This window comes from Hypomesus nipponensis, chromosome 6 (genome assembly GCF_054491055.1).
Source record: "Hypomesus nipponensis isolate SF chromosome 6, ASM5449105v1, whole genome shotgun sequence".
NCBI classification, from domain to species: domain Eukaryota; kingdom Metazoa; phylum Chordata; class Actinopteri; order Osmeriformes; family Osmeridae; genus Hypomesus; species Hypomesus nipponensis.
The window spans coordinates 10,643,532-10,663,629 of record NC_140366.1 but is presented as its reverse complement, the minus strand read 5'-3'; the positions used below and the strand labels follow the sequence as shown (position 1 = coordinate 10,663,629).

At 45.6% G+C, this 20,098-nt stretch overlaps 3 protein-coding genes across 6 annotated transcripts in view; 2 read left to right on the top strand and 1 right to left on the bottom strand.

Annotated features, from left to right (window-relative positions):
- The window catches only part of nkain2 (sodium/potassium transporting ATPase interacting 2), a 31,179-nt gene extending 21,104 nt beyond the window's left edge, over window positions 1–10,075 (bottom strand). For all 3 annotated transcript variants that reach the window (XM_084699875.1, XM_084699876.1, XM_084699877.1), the window contains exon 1: window positions 9,900–10,075. In XM_084699875.1, coding sequence (XP_084556001.1) covers window positions 9,900–9,953 — 54 coding nt within the window. In that variant the 5' untranslated portion in view covers window positions 9,954–10,075. The remainder of the gene's footprint in view (window positions 1–9,899) is intronic.
- LOC146287010 (GTPase IMAP family member 8-like) lies at window positions 628–4,640 on the top strand. Its single transcript, XM_084700174.1, has 6 exons — window positions 628–658; window positions 787–1,491; window positions 1,683–2,396; window positions 2,557–2,663; window positions 2,923–3,700; window positions 3,932–4,640. Exons 1-6 carry the CDS (start codon window positions 628–630, stop codon window positions 4,258–4,260), a joined length of 2,664 nt encoding a protein of 887 aa, XP_084556300.1. The 3' UTR covers window positions 4,261–4,640.
- A 4,549-nt stretch (window positions 10,076–14,624) lies between the features above and the next one.
- On the top strand, window positions 14,625–19,471 carry LOC146287008 (triadin-like). Of its 2 annotated transcripts, none has more exons than XM_084700781.1 (6): window positions 14,625–15,031; window positions 15,512–15,695; window positions 16,547–16,585; window positions 18,590–18,649; window positions 18,982–19,113; window positions 19,386–19,471. In XM_084700781.1, exons 2-6 carry the CDS (start codon window positions 15,530–15,532, stop codon window positions 19,406–19,408), a joined length of 420 nt encoding a protein of 139 aa, XP_084556907.1. In that variant the 5' UTR covers window positions 14,625–15,031; window positions 15,512–15,529; the 3' UTR covers window positions 19,409–19,471. The 2 variants fall into 2 exon arrangements, with proteins under 2 accessions (XP_084556907.1, XP_084556906.1); XM_084700780.1 differs by having other exon boundaries at window positions 14,626–15,031; window positions 15,507–15,695.
- Window positions 19,472–20,098: the final 627 nt, after the last annotated feature.

Sequence of the window (20,098 nt, the reverse complement as noted above, 5' to 3'; positions counted from 1 at the left end):
GCAATGTAGACACAGCAATCTGGATACAGCAAACTGCCAAATGCAACACTAACAAAACATAGGTGACTCCCCGACATCATACTTGTAGATGACCACCGTAGTGGCTGATGTAGATTGTCATGTACATATTAGGGTGGGTTATGCTTTTAGGAGTGTGTTTGGATGGGTGGTTGACACACCTAGAGAAACCTGTTCTGTGTAATGTGAAGAGAATGCAGTAGAGCAAAGCTGTTGTCTTGGCTCTGGGCTCTACTTCCTCATACATATAAGCAACACACCACATCAGACACCATTACACTGATCTGACTGTCTACTGAACAAGTCTGTTCTGTATATTTGAAGTACATTACTTGGTAAGTCACATGCGTTCACACATTTTCAACACATTTGAGTCAGAAGAGAAATCCAATTGGAATAACATTTTCATGGTAAAGACGTTTGACAACGTTGTTTGAAATCAGTGTGGCATTTCATGAAATGACGAGAGGAGAATGGCACAGGGAGGAGTGGGGCTTGGTGAACTGACAGTTTGCCCACTATGTCATACAGTACTTCATACAAGCCTACATTATTGTGAAAACACATGTTCAGTTGTGTTTGTGAGGTGGTGAGGGAGCAGAGATGAGCATGGCTTCAGCAGGGTCTGTAGCTGTCGCTGGTGAGTACAGTGGTTACCAGTAGCCCGGACATTATGCTTTAAAGTCACTATCTTGGTGCTGTAAAATAATAAATGATCTAATAATTATTAACGTTCTTTCTTTCTTTAAAATGGCTACCACCAATCAGAGTTGAGAATAGTGCTACTGGGAGGTAGGGGTCTTGGAGGGAGACAGGACTGCTCTAAGAGCACTGTGGGCAACCTTTTCCTGAGAGGAGATTTCTTCAAGACGGGAGCCAGAAATGCTAAGAAGGTCCTGAGACAACAGGAAGTGTGGAGCAGGAAGCTGACGGTGGTGGATACTCCAGGCTGTATGTGGCCCTGTCCGCTGTCTCTGACCCCTCAGCTGGACCAAAAGGAACTACAGCGGAATGTGCTCCTCTGTCCTCCAGGGCCCCACGCCTTCCTCCTTGTCATGCCCGTGAAATGTCCCTTCGATGCGGAGCACAGAGCTGCCCTGGAGGAACACCTGAGCTCTCTGTTCAGTAAACAGGTCTGGAGACACATTATCATAGTCATCACAGCAGAGGCTCCGCTTCCCTCCATGTCTCTGCAAGAGCTAATCAAAGGACAGCCTGTTATCCAGCAGCTTGTCCAGAAAGCTGGGGACCGCTGTCATTATCTGGACATTGGGAACCGTGGTAATAGCACTCAGATCATAGGGCTGCTGGATAAAATAGACAAGATGGTGGCAGGAAACAGAGGAGGCCACTTCAAAATTGAGAAAGGGGGGTTTCATGAACTGGGGGAGAAGATGAGATGTATCAAGAAAAGAGCTGAAGAGAGGATCACTGAAGTACAGAGTCAAAGATCTAGACTCCGCAGTCAAATAGGTTAGTCATGAAACACTGTTTTACAGAATGTAAAGTTGAATCCTAGAGGGACTTTCAATATAGTAATGTGAAGGCAAATTCAACAGAATTTAAATTACTGTTAATTATTAATTATCGTTCTTGAAAATGATTATAAATTATCAGATTTAATAAAAATGACTATTTAAAAAATGAAATCCTCTTTCTCCCAGATGAATGCAAAAGGCTGTCCGACATGAGGATTGTGCTAACAGGAAGCCACCGGGCTGGGAAGAGCAGAGCAGCAAACGTCATCCTGGGGAGAGAAACGTTTGAAGTTGGGTGTAAACGAACGACAAGCAGTGAGAAAGCCCGCGGTGTCGCATCAGGGAGAAATCTGGAGGTGGTCGACTCTCCGGGCTGGCTCTATAAAAACACCCTGGAAGAAACCTCCAAGCTGGACAAGCTGGAAATCAATCGCAGTGTGACACTTTGTCCTCCTGGTCCCCACGCAGTGCTGCTGGTGGTTCCCCTGGACACGGGCTTCCCAGAGTGCAGCAGGGTAGCTGTGGAGCAGCACGTGAACCTGTTCACTGAGAAGGTCTGGAGCCACACTATGATACTGTTCACACACGGAGACAAGTTACGAGGCACTACGGTCGAGCAGCACATTGAGAGCGAAGGGAAGCCTCTCCAGTGGCTTGTTGAGAAATGTGGGAACAGGTATCATGTCCTCGACAGTTTAAGCAGAGAGGATGGCTCTCAGGTCTCAGAGCTGCTGGACAAGATAGAGGAGATGGTGGCGGGAAACGGAGGAGGCTATTATGAGACTGACAGAGATGTTTCAAAGGTGTTACGGCAGGCCAGTGGAGAGGCAGATAGAAGAGCAGAGATTACCAGAAGGACGGTAAACCGCCAAAGAACATTACTAAGAGCTTTATTTGAAGGTAAAGACATTTCAGCTATAACAATTTATTTAGTAACAATAGTATTTTTATGAAATGAATGTTTCTTGATGTGTACGTGGTCAGAATTCTAGAAAATGTGTGCTGATGTGCTTATAGTCAGGATAATAGCAAAAGTGATTTTTTTCTGCTTGTCTGACAGGAGAAGACCTTACGCAGACAGAGCTAAGGATGCTGCTGCTGGGCAGAAGCAATACTGGGAAGAGTGTTGCTGCCAATATGATACTGCAAGAAGCAGCTATAGCAAAGGTACTTAATGCAGGATAATGGAGCAGTGCGTGTGTGTGGGCATGCAATTACCTGCATACTTTTGCCATGTCATGTGACAAGAAACATAACCAGTAAAACAGGAAACACCCAGCTGTTCCGGAAAATAAATACCTATTTTTAGTTTACCGTAATATTTTTGGGTTGTTGTTTTCCTTTAGTTGGCAATCCTGATGTGAGTTGATAATGTGGCCTAAGGCTGTCACCTCACTTGTAGTACATCTCCTGTTTCCATTCAAAGGAGTTTGGTGCTGAGAGGAAACCAACCCCATATGTGATGAGACAGAGACAGCTGGCTGGGAGGAACCTGATGGTGATAGAATCCCCCGGCTGGGACACTGACTGCTCAGAGCAGCTCAGAGAGCATGGACTCAGCCTGTGTTCCCCCGGCCCTCACGTCTTCCTCTTGGTGGTTCCACTCTCTTCTTCCTTCTCTGAGAAAGACAGGATGGCTCTGGAGGAGCACATGAAGGTTCTCGGGGAGAGGGTGTGGAGATATGCCCTAGTTCTGTTCACCTGGGGCTACTGGCTAGGGGACAGGGCTATTGAGCAACACATCCAGGGGGAAGGGGAAGCCCTCCACTGGCTGGTGGAGAAATGTGGTCACAGGTACCATGTGCTTCAGAACACAGAAGACATGGCTGATCTCACCCTGCTGATAGAGAAGATAGAGGAAATGACCAGGAGAAACTTGGGCCACTTTGAGGTGCTCAGTGTTAGAGTTGATTTAGCAGACATGAGCAATAGAAACACAGCTGTAGACTTGAGACATCGATCGTCTGTGTTACACAAACTCGTAACAAAAGTGGATAAGTTGAGTGACAGAGAGAAAGCGTGGAGGAGTAAAGAGAAGGAGTGGGCAAACAAAGAGGAAGAGTGGAGAAGGAGAGAAGAGGAGTCCAAGAGGAGGGAGAAGGATCTAATAGACCGGATGTTGAAGGTTGTGCTGACTGAGCCAGAGGAGCCATTACTGCCTATGAGGAGGAGGAGGGGCAGCCTAGAACACATACCCCCCAGTTGTGAGTATTAATAGAAACACATCCTCCCCAGTATTGAGTATCGATAGAACACATACACCCCCCCCCCCCCCCCCCAGTAATATAACAACATCAGGACTGTCACGCATTGGATACATTTTAGCCAGCTAAAAGGGCCCCCTCATATTTTATGGCAACAAAGTCTCCAACTCAGCCCAAAGAGCTGGATGATACTGAGTATGGTAAACTTGTGTGTGTTACACTGTGTTTCAGTGAGCGGAGGGGCACCGTCAGAGGACGGCAGCTCCTACCTGTACTGTGTCTACGGGGCAGGAGGCAAGGTGTCAGACTGGCTGATGAGGGGACATGCTCTAGCCTGCACATCAGGGTACGGGTCAGTGAGTGGAGACGCCTTCTCCTCAGAGTACAACTACTATGGAGAAGGGCATTTGCCTGAACGTGACAGCTCATCATTATATGAGACCTGCATCAGCGAAGCCGACCACGCATACCCGACAACACCCAGAGTCACCGCGGAACAAGAACACTCGTTGGTTTTTGAGGGCGAGCATGTGTATGACAAGATAGACAGAGATAAATGAAAAGAGAGATCCATGGATTTGCTTTCTAGAACAAAGTATAGGGGGAGGGTTTGTGTTGTATTGTGACTACTGTATCCAATGTTATTAAGTTCATGTTACATTATTTTAAAGATTTGGTTTGCAGTAAGATGAGGCATCCATCATGATACACATTAGAGTCAACACAGACAATAGACGGCAGACATTATGAAAGTACTCAAGGTTCAAATCATCTCTAAACCACTCAAAATAAAAAAATACAATGTTGTACAATTCAATGTGTGCAATGTTGATACACCTTGTTAGTCTGAGTGATGGTTGCTGGAGCAAAGCTATTTTTGTACTTACTTTATACCTAATTTCACTCTGTAATTAAAACATATATATTTTATCCCTCTTTATCCAGAATGGAGACTGTGTTTTCTTCCAGTCTTTCTTCATGTAGTACAGCAAAAAAATGGCTGATCCTTTGGACAGCCTAATGTTAGTTAACAAAACTAGCAGAATGATCCTCTAGACATCTAATGTTAGCAAGTACAAGAAGACCTTTTGCTATTGAAGACAGCTGATGTTCTATCGTATTTCCCCTCCTCTTTTTTACCCTTCCATCTTCCTGCTCCTCTCCACCTCCCCTCTCCTCTACCTTCCCTGTCCTTTCACTCTCCCCTCTCCTCTCTAACACCCACCCCCTCTCCTCCCATTACCTTTGTCTGTCCTTCACCCCACCTCTCGTCCTCAGTGCTCGTGGGAGAGGCATGCTGACAACGTGTGAGCTACTCAGTCACTCAGTCACTTGCCATCATCCCTGTCACTCAGAAAAGCCTGGATGAGAATTGGACAGCTGACATAACTGCCATTAGGAACTGTCTCCGCCCATTTCTATCAATCAACTCCTGATTATGTGAATGTAAATGTGAATGTGAGAGCATCTCGTGGCTGGGTTAGAGAGAGATCAGCAGGGTTGGGAGGGTTAGTGGTATACCAGCAGGGTGAGAGATGAGATAGAGGGCAGGGTTACAAAGAGAAGAGTGAGACAGCATGGTTGGGGATGGATGAAGAAGAGAGCAGAGTTGAGAGGGGATGAGGGAGAGAAGAGTTTGGGAGGGATGAGGGAAAGTGCAGGGTTGGGAGAGATGAGGGAGAGAGTATGGTTCAGGAGAGATGAGGGCAGGAGCAGGGTAGGGGAGAGATGAGGGAGAGTGCGACAGCATCAAAGGTGATCACAACAAGGACTCATCACAGGCATTGAAGCATTCTGGGTATTTGTTGATAAGCACGACAAGAGGAACATGTCTATTATAATGAAGTGACAGACACCAGAACCATCACCACAACATGGGCATGCTAATATGCTTCTCAAATGCACCTTCGGCCTGTTTCCTAAACACGAATCCAGCTCCATGTAGGGATGGGTATCACTGGTCTTAGTTTCTTTGTCTATGTAACATGGAAAACAGTCTTCCCTGTTAACACATTACAATGACCCACACCAGCTACATCCATCTGACCCCCACAATTTGCTGTCCTCTACTCTCTCTTCAAAGCCATGGTTTCGCCTCCGGTCATCCCATAATTATCCTGCAGAATGCCTCTGATGTGCTTTCATTGAACCCTGTGTCCAGTCATGCCTGCTCTCCCCGCTTCTCCATCCGCCTCCTCCCTTCTTCTCTCTCCATTTTCAACCGTTGTCCCCGCCCCCCATCTGCAAATCCATCTCCCTGTCTCTCTCTTTGACAGTTTTTCCTCCAGTCTCCCTGGCAGCCTCCGGCCTCTCTTATAGGCCTTTACACGCTCCACTGCCTCTCAGCCTCTCTAGAACTGCCAGGCCGTCACAGCTCCGTGAACTAGTCAAATGGCTGGAAAGCGACTGAGCGAGAAAGGAAAAAAGAATAACCATTTTACATGGATATCTAAAGTCATTAACATGCTGCCTTCTTCAGGGGTGTGATGTGCTGTCAGGAGGTTGTAGTCATACCTACTGCATTACATATACAGCCCAGAGATCAACTACACCTGCTGTTGCAAAGGATCTCAGTACAACTCATCTGCACATGCAAGACAGTGCCGCCATATATCAACCCCCATTCATCACCAGCTTGCTGTACTCAAGACTACAGAACATGACCACACATACAGTACATTAGGCTGCTGTACTCCACAATAAATCACTACTACCCATACAACACCAGACTGTTGGTGCACATAGCTGTTAGCCATATTAGTGCAAGTACCTGTTAGCTGTCTGCACAGGTAGCTGTTAGCATAACGTATCTGTTAGCACAAATACTTGTTAGCAATGTTAGCTGATAGCACCAGTTGTTGTTAGCTGTTAGCACAAGGAGCTAGTCTCACTGGTAGCTGTAAGTTTGATGTCCCCACTGACAGCAGATGGACAGGCCTGAGAAGATAGGTTAATGGAATACAGTAGGTTTAAAGCAATGGGTGTAACCTTCCGGATGGAAAGATTTAATCTAGCAAGTGCTAGCACACAGGCACACATCCACACAAGAACAGACACCCACACTCACACATTGACAGCTCAAATGTATAGGTCATGTTAAATTGTGACTGATTTATTACATGTGTAGAGTCATTAAATCATTCAGAGTTGTCAGATTCCAGTAGCAGCATCTCTCCAGCTATCACGTCGCCCCTGAAGATCTCTCTGCCTGTCAATCAGGTGCAGATGCTCTTGTGGTTTGCTTAGCCCTGGTTAGAAATCTGGATGTTTCTAGTCTAGCAGCTTAGAAAGGTTCACTCTGTTATCGTTAGTTAGCTACAGGGTTGCAAACTTTGACCAACATGTTGTGACCACCTGATTTTGCTTTCACTTGCACATGCATTATAGATGCCTTAACAAGGATGAGGGGGAAACTGAAGGGTATCAAGCCACGCTTAAGTTGCCAAGCTTTAGTTGTTAGAATCAGCCCGACCCCAACACTTCCACAGTCCATGGGGCAGGGTTGGTCCACTGCTATGGATGTCAGAGGAAGAGCTAAGAAAAGGCAACATGTCCCATTCTTCATGCTCTATTTAAGGACATAGGATTGCTGTGTGTTTTGAAGCACGTGTTGATTGTGTGTTTAACTCCTGCCACTAGACCTGCTGTCTTTGTGGGGCCTGTGAGGATATCCAGGGAAAGCTCATGCCGTTGACAATCACTGGTATAAAAAGCTGGACTCAAACAACTCGAAGCCAATTACCTACATAAAAGGCCATGGCTGCAGCCATCTGGTTTGTAGACTGTGTCCAATTGAACCCCCACCCCCGTACACTCCCCCCCCCCCCCCCACCCCCCTACACCCCCACCCCCCCCCCCCCCCCCACCTCCGCTGACAGCAGTACTGGTTATACAACACTATAGGACTCTGGCCTCTAACAACACATTCATGCTGTCAAGTGGATTTGTCTCCTGCTGCATGTATCATCAAAACTCTAATTATACAGAACTGGTTTGAGTACCATAACTGATAAGGATAATATAACTAGTCTGAGAAGCATAGTGGTCCAAATAACATAACAGGCCTGTTTACTATTTCACCAAAACAGAGTTGGAACCCAGGCTTTAGTAATGAGGGCAAAAGCTTGGCTTTTAAATATATTTTGGGGCATTTTATGCTTTATTAGATATGACAGATCAATCTAGACAAGAGAGGCAGGGGAATGAGAGAGGGGAAGACATGCCGAAATGGCCCGGGGTGGAATCAGCCTGGCTGCAGTGAAGCCTCAGCCCATTCAGTATGCTGCTCATCAGCCACCAGAGCAACCCCCGTTTGTGTCTTTGATTGGATTTCCAATTCATCTTCATTTTGAGCTGCAAAGTAGCACCAGTACACTGGGAATGCTGTTCCATATTAGCTTATTCGATCAGAATGTCAGGTCGAGGTTTTCAAAGTCAGCATTAGCCTGACACAGATCAGCATGGTACAGAATGCCACACTAGCCAAGTTAAAACATAGACACATTAGACACAGCATTAGTGCACCGATATCTAGCCAGTGTGTTCATATAAACTCCATGTACAAAGCAAGTGATTAGGGACTCTGTTTATTAGTTTGGAGACCACAGAGATTTGAGCAGTCAGTCTGTGGGATGAAGCCTCCACGGTTCAATAAGCCTAATGTGCCAGTCCTAATGATGTGTTTTACTGCCAATTAGCAGACCCTCAAGTCCTCCACATGCACAGCTGGTTACAGCTACCAGCTTTAAAGAGTAGCTAAACACCAAAAACAATTTTATTTTGTTAAACTCATATGTTTGATATCCATGCACAGCTCAACACATCAATCCTGGTTTTGATTCTGATTGATTGATTCTGATTGAAGTTACTTTTAATTATTAAGTGGTAAATCACAGCGATTTTTGCCCCTAATTATTAAATACATGAGGACATTCATGTCAGAGGTGCCAATCACCGGGTAAAGCCCTCTGTGACATTCTTGCGTGTAAAAAGGGCTATACAATTTTTTTTGATTTGATTTGATTTAAATTGTACATGATCATTGGATGTGTTCATATTTCATTTTCACTTTGAACATTTCAGAAAGCCCCAAAGGATTATTCATGAGAATATCCCCCACCCACAACTTTCACCAGAGACCATGTTTTCTGTTGTCCTGAGACCCACCTGAGAAACCAACTGGTTTTGGGCACATACCAACAACCATACTGCCCTTTGTATTTATTTGACGTGAAACTGGGCTGTTGTGATACTCATAAAAAGTTTGAAATATTTGCATTAACGACAGTATTCACGGTTAGGGCTAGCAGTCAGAATTACCAACCCCCTTCACCCCTCCCCTTGCACACTCACACTCCCCAAGGGCTATCCACCTGCCCTGGGGTGTGGGCTGCTGTGACCTATCAGGACAGGGTGATTCATCATGTGACACCAGATGGTGTGTGGAGGGCTGTAGTGGTTGAAACGCCCCCTAGCAGTGACAGTGATGGTGAATCACTGTATAAGTCACATTGTCATGGTGACATCCGCAGGAGGCTGAGGCTCGTTACCCACACAATGTCTGGTGGAACATCTGAGACCACCAGGTGTTTCCATGACGACAGGCCCATGAAACAAAGACTGGACCTGCCTACTCACCTGAACGTAAGTAGGCCTAAGACTGTCTTAGTAAGACATGTAGTATAAGGACATAAGCATCAGCTGGAATCATCCCTGCTAGGGAGCAGGGTGTATCACCTCCCGTCACTCACACTTGCTTCATCTACCGACTCACAAATGAACACATGACAGCTTCGTTAAACAACGAATGGGGCTGCCCCTGAGACTCAAACTCTGTGACTCCGAGACAACACAAAGCTAATTGCGTTCGAGTGCGGAGGAGAAGCGCAAACATCGCCTACAGTCGATATCCCCGCCCCAGCTGGCACCATTCTCCGGTGGCACAGCTGGTGAGGAAGATCTCGTGCGTGCAGAAAGACTAGGAGCACCGGGGTGCAGCTGGCCTAGGTGCACTCCCCTTTGTGTAATTCAGAGCCCCTTATTTGTTTTTGTTTTTTTTGTGGGAGAGAATCCCCCTAAACTATTAATCGCTATTTGCATTATACTGTCGCAACTTTTAGTTTAGAAGCAGAAGTCATTTAACCTGCGCTCACGCAGGATAGGGTTCCGCTACATATCACCATCAACAGTAACAACTCACCAGCTGCATGCCGCAGATGAAAGCCAGCGTGCACCGGCCGCTGCAACAACCCATGGTGTCGGCCGGTCCACGGCAGTTCTCCCTCCACGTGGGTCGCTGTAACTCCCAAATCTCCGTAGCCTCTTGGTAACCGGGTAGGGGCGAGGGCTGCTTGGCCGCCGTACGTGTGAGCAGAAGTTTCGGATGTTTAGACGCAAAGAAGCTGATTATATCCAAACTATAGTCTGTAGGATTGGTGGGCAGTGTATAACAACATTCAAGAGTAAAGGCAAACAGGGAAAACTGATTCAATTTGCTAATCCTTCATACTCTTGAATCGAACACAGGGCAAATCTGGATTGAATGTCCAGTTCAACCTTTCGAAAGTCCGTGGTTCTTTTGTAGCCGCATTATCTTGGCAAATATATCATAAACAAATCATTAGATAAAACAAGATAAAACACATGGATTACTGGCTGCGCCTGATGTCTTAAATTGGCAATCAATGCACCCAGGCACGCCAAGCACTACAAACACAAGGCTATATCCAGGCCACTTGGATCATTGCAGTAATGTTAGCATATCAGTGTCGCCTTGATATGGTCTTTTGCAGAGAAACAATGCAATGTTGTTGACGGAGACTGTTCCTCTAGTCTCCTCGCTCCTCCCTCCCGGGAAAGGTTGCCTTGGGCTCTTGAAGAAATCTAACCGAAGCTTGATAAACCTCAATATCTCTTCAGGCTTGAAGACAACTCAAAAATAATATGTGGGATGTAAACCATCCGAGGATGAAGTATCCTTATTTTAAATGTTAATTTCAGTATTTGAAAGACAAGTGCAGCAAATTATATCAGTTGAATTATATCCGTTCTGGTCAGAAAGCGTTGAAGCTGAACAGGGTATCTTCAGTTCCTTGCGTCCTCCCGTTTCAATACCATTTATTAACTTATAGGAAAAAATTGTTTACCATGATTTAAGCGCTGGTTCAGTTGGTTACTGTATCATTGACAGCCTGTGGTCGGTGGCCGAGACAATCCGGTAAAAACGGGGACAATAGAACGACGCGGTGCACCTTGCGCTGTCGCCAGCCCCACCATCTGACGCTCCAGATTGAATGAGCCGCACGCAGCGTCTCTCACCGCGGGGAGGCGGCGAGGTTCCTTTCTCACGCTGCGCCGAAGAGATATGATAGGCTATAGAGCGCTGCCGAGGGCAGAAACCAGCACCGAATAACGGATTAGCTTTCGGGTCTGTTTGGCAGTAAGCCTGATTGGCGAGGAGTTGTCTAACATTGAGGTGATAATGTTGTGTTGTAGGTGTAGATTCAGAGTAGAGGAGTTAGCGACAGGTTACTGTAAACCGGCAGACAAGATCGATGGGCTGTGCAGGAGTGTGACATGCAACCGATGGCAGGATTTCTTAACGTGGGATACGTTCCATTGTCATTGACAACGCTATATGGTGATAACATCCAAAGTGGTCTGCCCACCCTATCCACCAGCTCTGAGTTGACATATCTCCCACACACCCAGTCTAACTGTACCTCTACCTAACTCTCTTTCTCACTCTTTCCCCTTTTCATTCTCTCTCTCTCTTTCTCTCTCTCGTGCTCGCTCACCTATCTCTACCTTTTCACACACACGCACATCCCCCGACACACGATTGTAGCAGTGTGTTCCATATAGCTTCATTATCAGGATGATCTAGAGGGACAGCTCCAGGTATTTACTGTGAGCTTCTGTCCCGGGTGTGACATCCCATCCTCCTCTGGCTATCATATATTAGACCAAACTGATGCTGTGTGTGTGTGTGTGTGTGTGTGTGTGTGTGTGTGTGTGTGAGAGAGAGAGAGAGAGAGAGATAGTGGGTAATCTCACATGGCCTTCCTAGCATTGCTTCTGAGAGTAATACACAAGATATATAGAGAGAGTGAGAGATGGAGAGAGGGCATAGACATGGAGAGAGAGAAGATAAAAGAAGAAAGAGAGAGAGATGGAGAGAGGAGTCGAGGACAGGGTGGAGAAAGATGGGGGTGGAGGGAAGGTAACAGCGCAAGGAGAGTAGACAGAATGGGAGACTGAGAAAGGAGAGAGAGATGTAGAGAGAGATGGGGATATGTTTATTACTTATCTGTAGGCTAGATGCTGCCGTCCGCTCCTGACAGCCTCAGACCGCTCTGACACTGATCCCTGCCTGCCTGCCCGCCTGCCCACCTGCCCGCCCGCCCGCCTGTCTGTGTCTTCATGTGCCTGCCTGCCCTCTGTTCGTCTGTACGTCCTTCTTGCTACTTTGTTATGGCAGAGAAATGTATCCTACAGATGTACACAATCCAGGTTTTATGCAACAGAGATGGACCAGGATTTGAACCTTGAATCCAGGACATCTTGGAATCATAACAAAACTAACAGTTCCAATAGGTTTCCTTCTACCAGAGGAATCCTAATAATCTGTAATACAGCAGTACGGCTCCTGCTGCTTCCCTGCTTGGATGCCTAGTAAGGACTGAAATATAATTACTACTACTGCTACTATTGCAAGTTCCTCAACTGGAGTCTTTCAGGACTCCCTAGCGGTGCAGTTAGCTTCACACGGACAAAAAGAAACTGTGTGTGAGTGTCAAGCAGCAGTTATTGACTCGAACTGAGGTGTGAAAAGGCTATCTCCTTCAACCTGCCTCTCTCTCTCTCTCTTAGCCTCTCTCCACACCTTTTGGTATCTGTCTTCCCCCCTTTGTCTCTTTCTCTTCCTCTCTTTGTACCCTCTCTGTCTGTCATTCTTTCTGCCCGTCTCCATGCCCATGCTATGATATGCGTGGTGTGTGTGAGACCGTTTCCATTCAGTCTGGGTGAGAGAGGCAGTTTACACAGAAGACCATCTGAAATATTGATCCTTAAAAAAATCATGAACTGCTGTCTACAGAGCTCCTGTGATGCTTTAAACTGTAGTTTAAGCAGCATTTCCTCATTTCTGATCTTCTCCCCTTCTCCATCGTCTCTTGCCCTCGCCTCTCCTGCCCTCCTTCCTCTCTAGACGACATCCCTGACCCTGGAATAAAGGTCCTGACCATTACTTAAGTACACCAGGGTTAACTCAAATCCCAAACTCCAAAAGGACAGCTAAGTACACAGACCAGTTGAGGGAGAGAGTTTTGTTGCATCAAAGTAAGTGTTTTAGTGCTAATTATAACCCTACAGCAGTCAGGCCTATAGGCATCTGGCTGACCTAGATATAGGCGCAATGTGTGTGTGTCTCCGCCTCTCAGTTTGTGTCTGCGTGTGTGTGCTTGTATGTGTGTGTGTTTGTGTGTGTATGTGAATTGGCATTTGTCAAGCTGAGAGGTGTCTGAGCTACCTGTGAGACTACAGCCAGGCTGAAGGCTGCTTATGTAAGCTCACATAATGAACCAATTAAATCCAACAACAATGCCTCGGGTGGATAACAGACATAATTAATATTTCAGTAAGAAAGCACTAGAGACCTGCTGGGTGGGCCAGTACGCCACCTCCTGGTGGACAGTTAGGGGTACTGCTGCAGATGAACTGTCCTCACCTACTCAGCCGGTGATCACTCAAAGCCTAGCTTGTCATGGTCAGAGTAGGCCACAGACCAGTGGAGTAGCCGGTATTATGAGTATTGTGGTGTGTTGTTTGTAATGAGAGCAGTGGTGTCTCAGACTGGGATACGGTGGGAAGGATAATCCTGTTATCAGCTCTCAGACGGCTGGAGGAGGAGGAGGGGGGGTCTGCTCAACCTGCTGGCTGTGTTTGTGTGCAGCAGGTACCCTTGACAGCCACACAAGACACACAAGTACACACACGCATACATCCAAACTGACACACCCTCACGCACGGATGCACAGCTCCGGTATGTGTGGCTGGTAGCTGGTTTTCTGGAGAGATGGGAGGATTTTGCGTTACTGCCGTGTGGGTTCTCAAACAAACAGACGGACGGACAGCATAAGAGGTGGCCTCTGGCCAGCAAGGATAGCTCACCTCCTGGATCAGCATCTAATGATAAGGATTCACACATTGCAGCTTACAAGAGTTATTTCTACCAAACCACTAAACCAGGAGTGAGACCGAAAGGTTTGTAGAACAGCACAACCCATTCTTTTCATGCCCTCAGGATGAAACAGAAGGTGTATGTAATTGTGTGTGCATGTGTGTGTGTGTGTGTGTGTGAAGCACATCAACCTTGTTTATGTTGGGCTGTAATCGCGTTGATGGAGCCTTTGAACGGCATCATCATGCCTCCAGGGGACACCCCATTCCATCTCCCTTTTTCTAACACACAAAAACAAAGTCATGCACACGCACACACATACCTTCAGAAATACTCTCACACACACACACACAAACACACAGGCGCACACATCTGGATGATGGCAGACAGATCAAAGTGGGTTGGAGAGCTGTGGAGATTGTAGCACGCAAGACGAAGGGAGGAGGGAGAAAGGGAGGAATATAGAGGTAGAGAAGAAGATCGATTGAGAGATGGAGAAATGGAAAAGATAAGAGGAGGCATAGACAGATAGAGAAGAAAGGAGGAGGGATAGAGAGGTGGATGACTTGAGAAGGGAAGGGAGAGAGAGTTTCTGTCTTTCTCTGTATGCCCAACTGTATTTTGTAGTTCTCGTCCCTGTGTCCAAAAAAAAAAAAAAGAACTATCAGAATGCAGCTGGTGTCTGCAACTAAGAATAACTCCCAGAAGGCTATGCAGGGAGAGGCTGGGGGTAAGGTTACCTTGTCGCCCCATGCAGCCTGGGTGAGCTCAGCTTTCCACAGGGGCAGGGGGACTCTCCAACATATTCTGCCCTCAAACAGCCCTCTTCCCTGGGATTGCTAACCCAGCCGGCTACCTCCCGCTGCTGAACCTCCACTGAGGAGGAAATAGAACCCTCCATCATTGCTGTCTGGTGGTTCAAGGAGAGCGGACAGACACTTGCAACATCAGACACTGTGTACTGGGCAGGACTGGCTCCAGTGATCCAGTCTGGCTCTTCAAACGCTTTTGTTGTCGTCTCGCTGTTTGTCTGTGAGGACCAACAGGGGACTGACACACGTGTGCAGGGGCCCTGGTACTGGCTTCCACAGCTAGCTTGACGGATCAAGCAGCACAGTGCCTACAGTTTGGAGGCACCATGGCAGAGGAAGGTACAGTATCTGCAGGTCTGAGAGGGGGCAGTATAAGAGAGTTATATAGAGTGTTTAGGAGTGTACCGAATGTAGGAGAATATATTGGCATGTGTATAAGAGTATGTATAAGTGTACTGTATATAGGAGAAGATATATTGGCATGTGTACATGCGTATATATTGTACACAGTAGGAGTTAGTACAGGAGTATCTACCGGATCATGTATATTGTAGGAGGGTGCTTATGGTGTGGACTATCGTAGAGCTGGTCTGATGACCTGAACGCCTGCCATGGTTGGCATGGAACAGTGCTGGCTCAACATGTTGGCAAATGTTCCAGAGCTTTTCCAATTTCTATTCTATGGTTTTTCAGACAGCAGATGCAGGGCTTGTTGGAGAGAATCAGAACAGATCACTCAACACACAACGACATGAGATGTCACTATAGAAACGTAAGAGAAAGAGAGATGAAATGTCTCTCCATTGTTTCCTAGTCCAGTCCTCATCCACTGTTACCATGGTGGTGACCAGCAAGGAGGCGGGCTCTAAAAGGACAGTGTTAGATGACCTCTACCTGACCTTCCGGTCCCCAATGGGCTGGATGCTGGTCGTGGCGCTGCTGATCACCTGGGCCAGTGTGGCCGTCGTCCTCTTCGACTTGCTTGACTACAAAACACTGACAGGTTAGCTACCTACTTCACTCATATTGGACACAGCTACTTCCTACTCCACTCATATTGGACATTGGTACTTCCTATATCACTTATATTGGACACAGCTACTTCCTGTTCACTTCTGCTGGAAACAGTTTGGCCAGTTATTCTTGAGCCTTTGGATTCCATGTGGACTTCTTCTTAAGGTTGATCCTTTTTGTAGTTATCTTTACAGATCACAGCATACCCAGTTTGATTTTGTTGTGTTGTTATCATGTCTTTGAACACAATGTATTCTCTGAAGATGGGTGTTTTTAGTATAGTTTTGTTGTTATTTTGTAAAAAAACAATCCACTTTGATGATTGGCTGTGAATTACACAAATTATGATTGTGTAATGTGTTTAGCTATGATCAACTCTCATATCATCATATCACACTTAATCTGCATTTAAAACTAATTTACATATAGAGGTCTTCCAAAAAAACTCACATTTTTGAATGGGATTTCAAAAGTGGGCACCATGATTTCTCGTAAATCTGATTAACTCACGTTCGTTAGACGTCTGCCGAGTTGAAGACTGTCCTATCCCAAGTAACCCTCCTGTCCAGTTTTCAATCCTCCACCTCCTCACCTCCATGCCCCCCTACATACACTCTGTCACCATCATTTCCCTCTCCAGTCCTCCATACACACACTCCTTCACCTCCACACACCACCCTTCACCTCTTCCAGTCTTCAGTACACCGCTACGCACCGCCCCCAGTCTCTCACTAGTTTAGTCTCACATCTCTTTCCCATCTCTAATCCCTCTCCCCCCTCCCCCCTCCCTTCCTCATTCCCCTCACCACCACATCTCCATGATGATGCCATGCCATCCAGACTATACATCATACTGTGATGACCCCTGTTTGCCACCTGGTAAAGAATTCATCTTCTGCCTGATCTGCTCCATTTTGCTCATCCTCAATGTTCTGTGCTTTACTGGTCATGCCTGCATGTTTGCTATGGATTAGTGGCTCTATGCTCTACTGATCAAGTCTGAGTGTTTGGTATAGATAAGTAGCTCCTGCTCTACTGGTCATGTCTGCGTGTTTGCTATGGAAAAGTAACACTTAACTTTACTGGCGATGCCTGTGTGTTTGCTCTGGATTGATACCCCTGTGCTCTGTTGGCCATGCCTGTGTGTTTTCTATGGATCAGGAGCTCTGCCTATCAGCCCTTGCCTGATCAGGCTACAGCCAACATTTGAGAATTTGATGGTTTGATTTCAAATACTATTAGGCATGCTAGATGTCTGCTGAGTAAGTGTTAGGTTGGAAATTAGTCCTCTCCCCCATCAAACACTAACATGGAGACTCTGCCTGCATACTTAATCAGACACCCCAGAATGACATTTCAATAAAGGGCAGAGTTTGGAAATGGCAGACAATATGGCAGTATTGAAACAAATGGTGAGTGGCCAGCATACTCTCAACACTTCCAACACACTCATGTTCTCCAGCACACATGCCAACCACACACATGCTAACCACACAAGTTAACCCTTACACATGCTAACCACACACATGCTAACCACACAAGTTAACCCTTACACATGCTAACCACACACATGCTAACCACACAAGTTAACCCTTACACATGCTAACCACACACATGCTAACCACACAAGTTAACCCTTACACATGCTAACCACACACATGCTAACCGCACAAGTTAACCCTTACACATGCTAACCACACACAAGTTAACCCTTACACATGCTAACCACACACATGCTAACCACACAAGTTAACCCTTACACATGCTAACCACACACATGCTAACCACACACGTTAACCCATACATATGTTAACCATACACATGCTAACCACACACGTTAACCCATACATATGTTAACCATTCACATGTTTACCATACACATTCCAACCACACACGTTAACCACACACATGTTCATTAACCACACGTTCCCCAACCACACGTTTCCAGACAGCTCCCAGTCTGTTGCATATCTCCTTCCCTGTGTCGCATACTGTATAGTATACTGATCAAAACATATTCTTCCGTTCAGCGATCTGCTATTATTCAACATGTGTGACAGCAGTTTCATTCTAAGTAGACTCACTTCACTTCTGGATGTTGCTGAGATTTTGATTGTGTCACATTGCCCTGTAAAAGACAGGTAGCAATGGTAGCTGGTTGTATTATTGCCATCATTGGCTTCCCAACGGGGAGTTTATAACCATCTCTGCTACAGCAACACACACCTGGGAACAACAATCAGGCTGCATCAGAATGCTCCAGAACAGTTTTTTGTCAGAAGGACAATCAAACAAATGTCACTGAATCAATCAGCATTTCATTAGTGGTCATATTCTCTTCTGCTTCACATTCATATTAAATGTCATGATCCTCTTTGTGCAGCATGTATGATATTGAAATGAGTCACATCATCTGTTAGAACACATTTAATTAAATCTAGAGGAAATTAGACAGAGACAAACACAATAGACATAACAAGCCAAAAAAAGTACCCGCCCACTTAGTAAGGAGTTCAATCGTGGAGACTCTAACAGCATGTGTCGACTGTGTGTTTGTGATCAGTGTGATTTAAAGCATGATCACAGTTTCATCTTGTTATACGTGAGTTAGGGATGTGCTCAGGTGTGTATACAATATAGCTTTACATATTTATAGAAAGATGTATATATTACAGAGTAATATAATTAAAGAGTACAGAATGTGTCCTCGTGTCTCTGTTCATGCAGATACATGTATATCTTTACACTCCTGTTAACTCTACTTTACCCATAACTGTTACCCCTCCTGTTTTCTTCTCTTATTACCCCTACTGTCACCCCCTCCTTGTTACCCGCCCCTCACCCTCCATTGTCCCCATGCTGATGTGTGTTTGGTCCCAGCAGGATTGGCTCCTCCTCCTGCTGCTGTCAGGAAGGCCTTGAAAGAGGCAGGCAGGTCCAAAGGCAAGACATTCTACTCTGCCCTACTTATACTCTGCTGTACTTTATAAATACTCCACACTACCCTCCTTATATTCTGCTTACATTACTCTCCCAAAACTCCATACGCTCTACTTTACTCGCCTGATATATTCTGCCAAATGTTCCTACTGTAATACGTTATTCTGTTCTCCCAATACTGCACTCTACTCTTGTAATACTCCACTCTATTCTTTCAATGCTTTACTCCAAATTGTACTCTACTCCATTCTACTATCACAATGATCTTCTCTACTAATACTTAACTTCTTTACCATTCTCTACTGTCAGGTGGCTAACCCTTACCTCTTTATTAGGTGGGGTTCAACAGGTGATCTCTGATCCTGTGGTGGTTGTCAGCGATGCTACAGAGGACTCCACTGATTGGCTAAACCTACTTGTGACCTTTGTATCCAGTCTGGTTGCACCTGAGGAAGAAGAAATAGAGGGTATGTTTGCATATGAGTGTGTTACAGTGCTTGAGTATGTTAGTGTGTGTGAGGATGTTGGTGTGTGTGTGTAGGTGTGTGTGTGCGAGTATGTCAGTGTGAGTAAATAGGGATGCACAATGAATACAAGCCTTTTGCTTTGAGATACTGTGTTTGAAGGACTGCCAAGAACAGATTAAGTGAAATACTGTTTTAAAGAGAATCCATAGCCAAAGCAAGAAAGAAAATAGCAGTTATGTTGTAAACCTGTTTAAACCTGTTTTGTGTTTCAGGGGTACACAACGAGGAGCTATGAAGCCGTCTAACTGTGCATTGGTCTTTGGATAGCCTTGTGAATAAAAACAATCTTGTCTCTCAATGCTTCTGTCATTTAAGGACGTACACACACACACACACACACACACACACACATACACACAGACTCTCACACACACACAGACTCTCATACACACAGCTCACTGGCTGAAAGGTGGTGTTTATACAGTATTTGTTGGTTTTATTTATTTACAGAAAGTTCAGCCCTCAGGCTAATCTGCTCAGAGAGGACATGTCAATAAAGCTGCACATACTCACATACACAGACTGTACATTCACTCACACACACACACACACACTCAAATTATATTCCCACACTCACACATGCATACACACACTCAGTCAGACACAAATCCATTCACACACGCACATACACACACCGACACACGAGCACAGCACAACTAGGACATCCAGTGTTCCCAAATCTGCTATTCGTGTCATACAATCTCTATAATCAATATTCTAAACACCCCTGGTAACTGTCATAACCTTGACTGATGCAAGACAGCGTTTTACAGTATTACTGTATCCCTGAGTGACGATTTGTTAGATACTGAATATTACATTTTCAGCACAATAACCCTAGCATTTAGTTATTCAGTTCCCAGCAATGTGATATTAATGTGTTATTTATAATGTTCCATGAAGATGAGACATATGAATGGCAACT

Excerpts from the sequence above, each read along its gene's own strand:
- LOC146287008 (XM_084700780.1), top strand. Across the intron at positions 15,696-16,546 it reads TGACTACAAAACACTGACAG|ACTATACATCATACTGTGAT; the intron begins GTTAGCTACCTA and ends CATGCCATCCAG. Across the intron at positions 16,586-18,589 it reads TGACCCCTGTTTGCCACCTG|GATTGGCTCCTCCTCCTGCT; the intron begins GTAAAGAATTCA and ends TGGTCCCAGCAG.
- LOC146287010 (XM_084700174.1), top strand. The coding sequence starts at position 628 with ATGGCTTCAGCAGGGTCTGTAGCTGTCGCTG. Across the intron at positions 1,492-1,682 it reads TAGACTCCGCAGTCAAATAG|ATGAATGCAAAAGGCTGTCC; the intron begins GTTAGTCATGAA and ends TCTTTCTCCCAG. Across the intron at positions 2,664-2,922 it reads AAGAAGCAGCTATAGCAAAG|GAGTTTGGTGCTGAGAGGAA; the intron begins GTACTTAATGCA and ends TTCCATTCAAAG.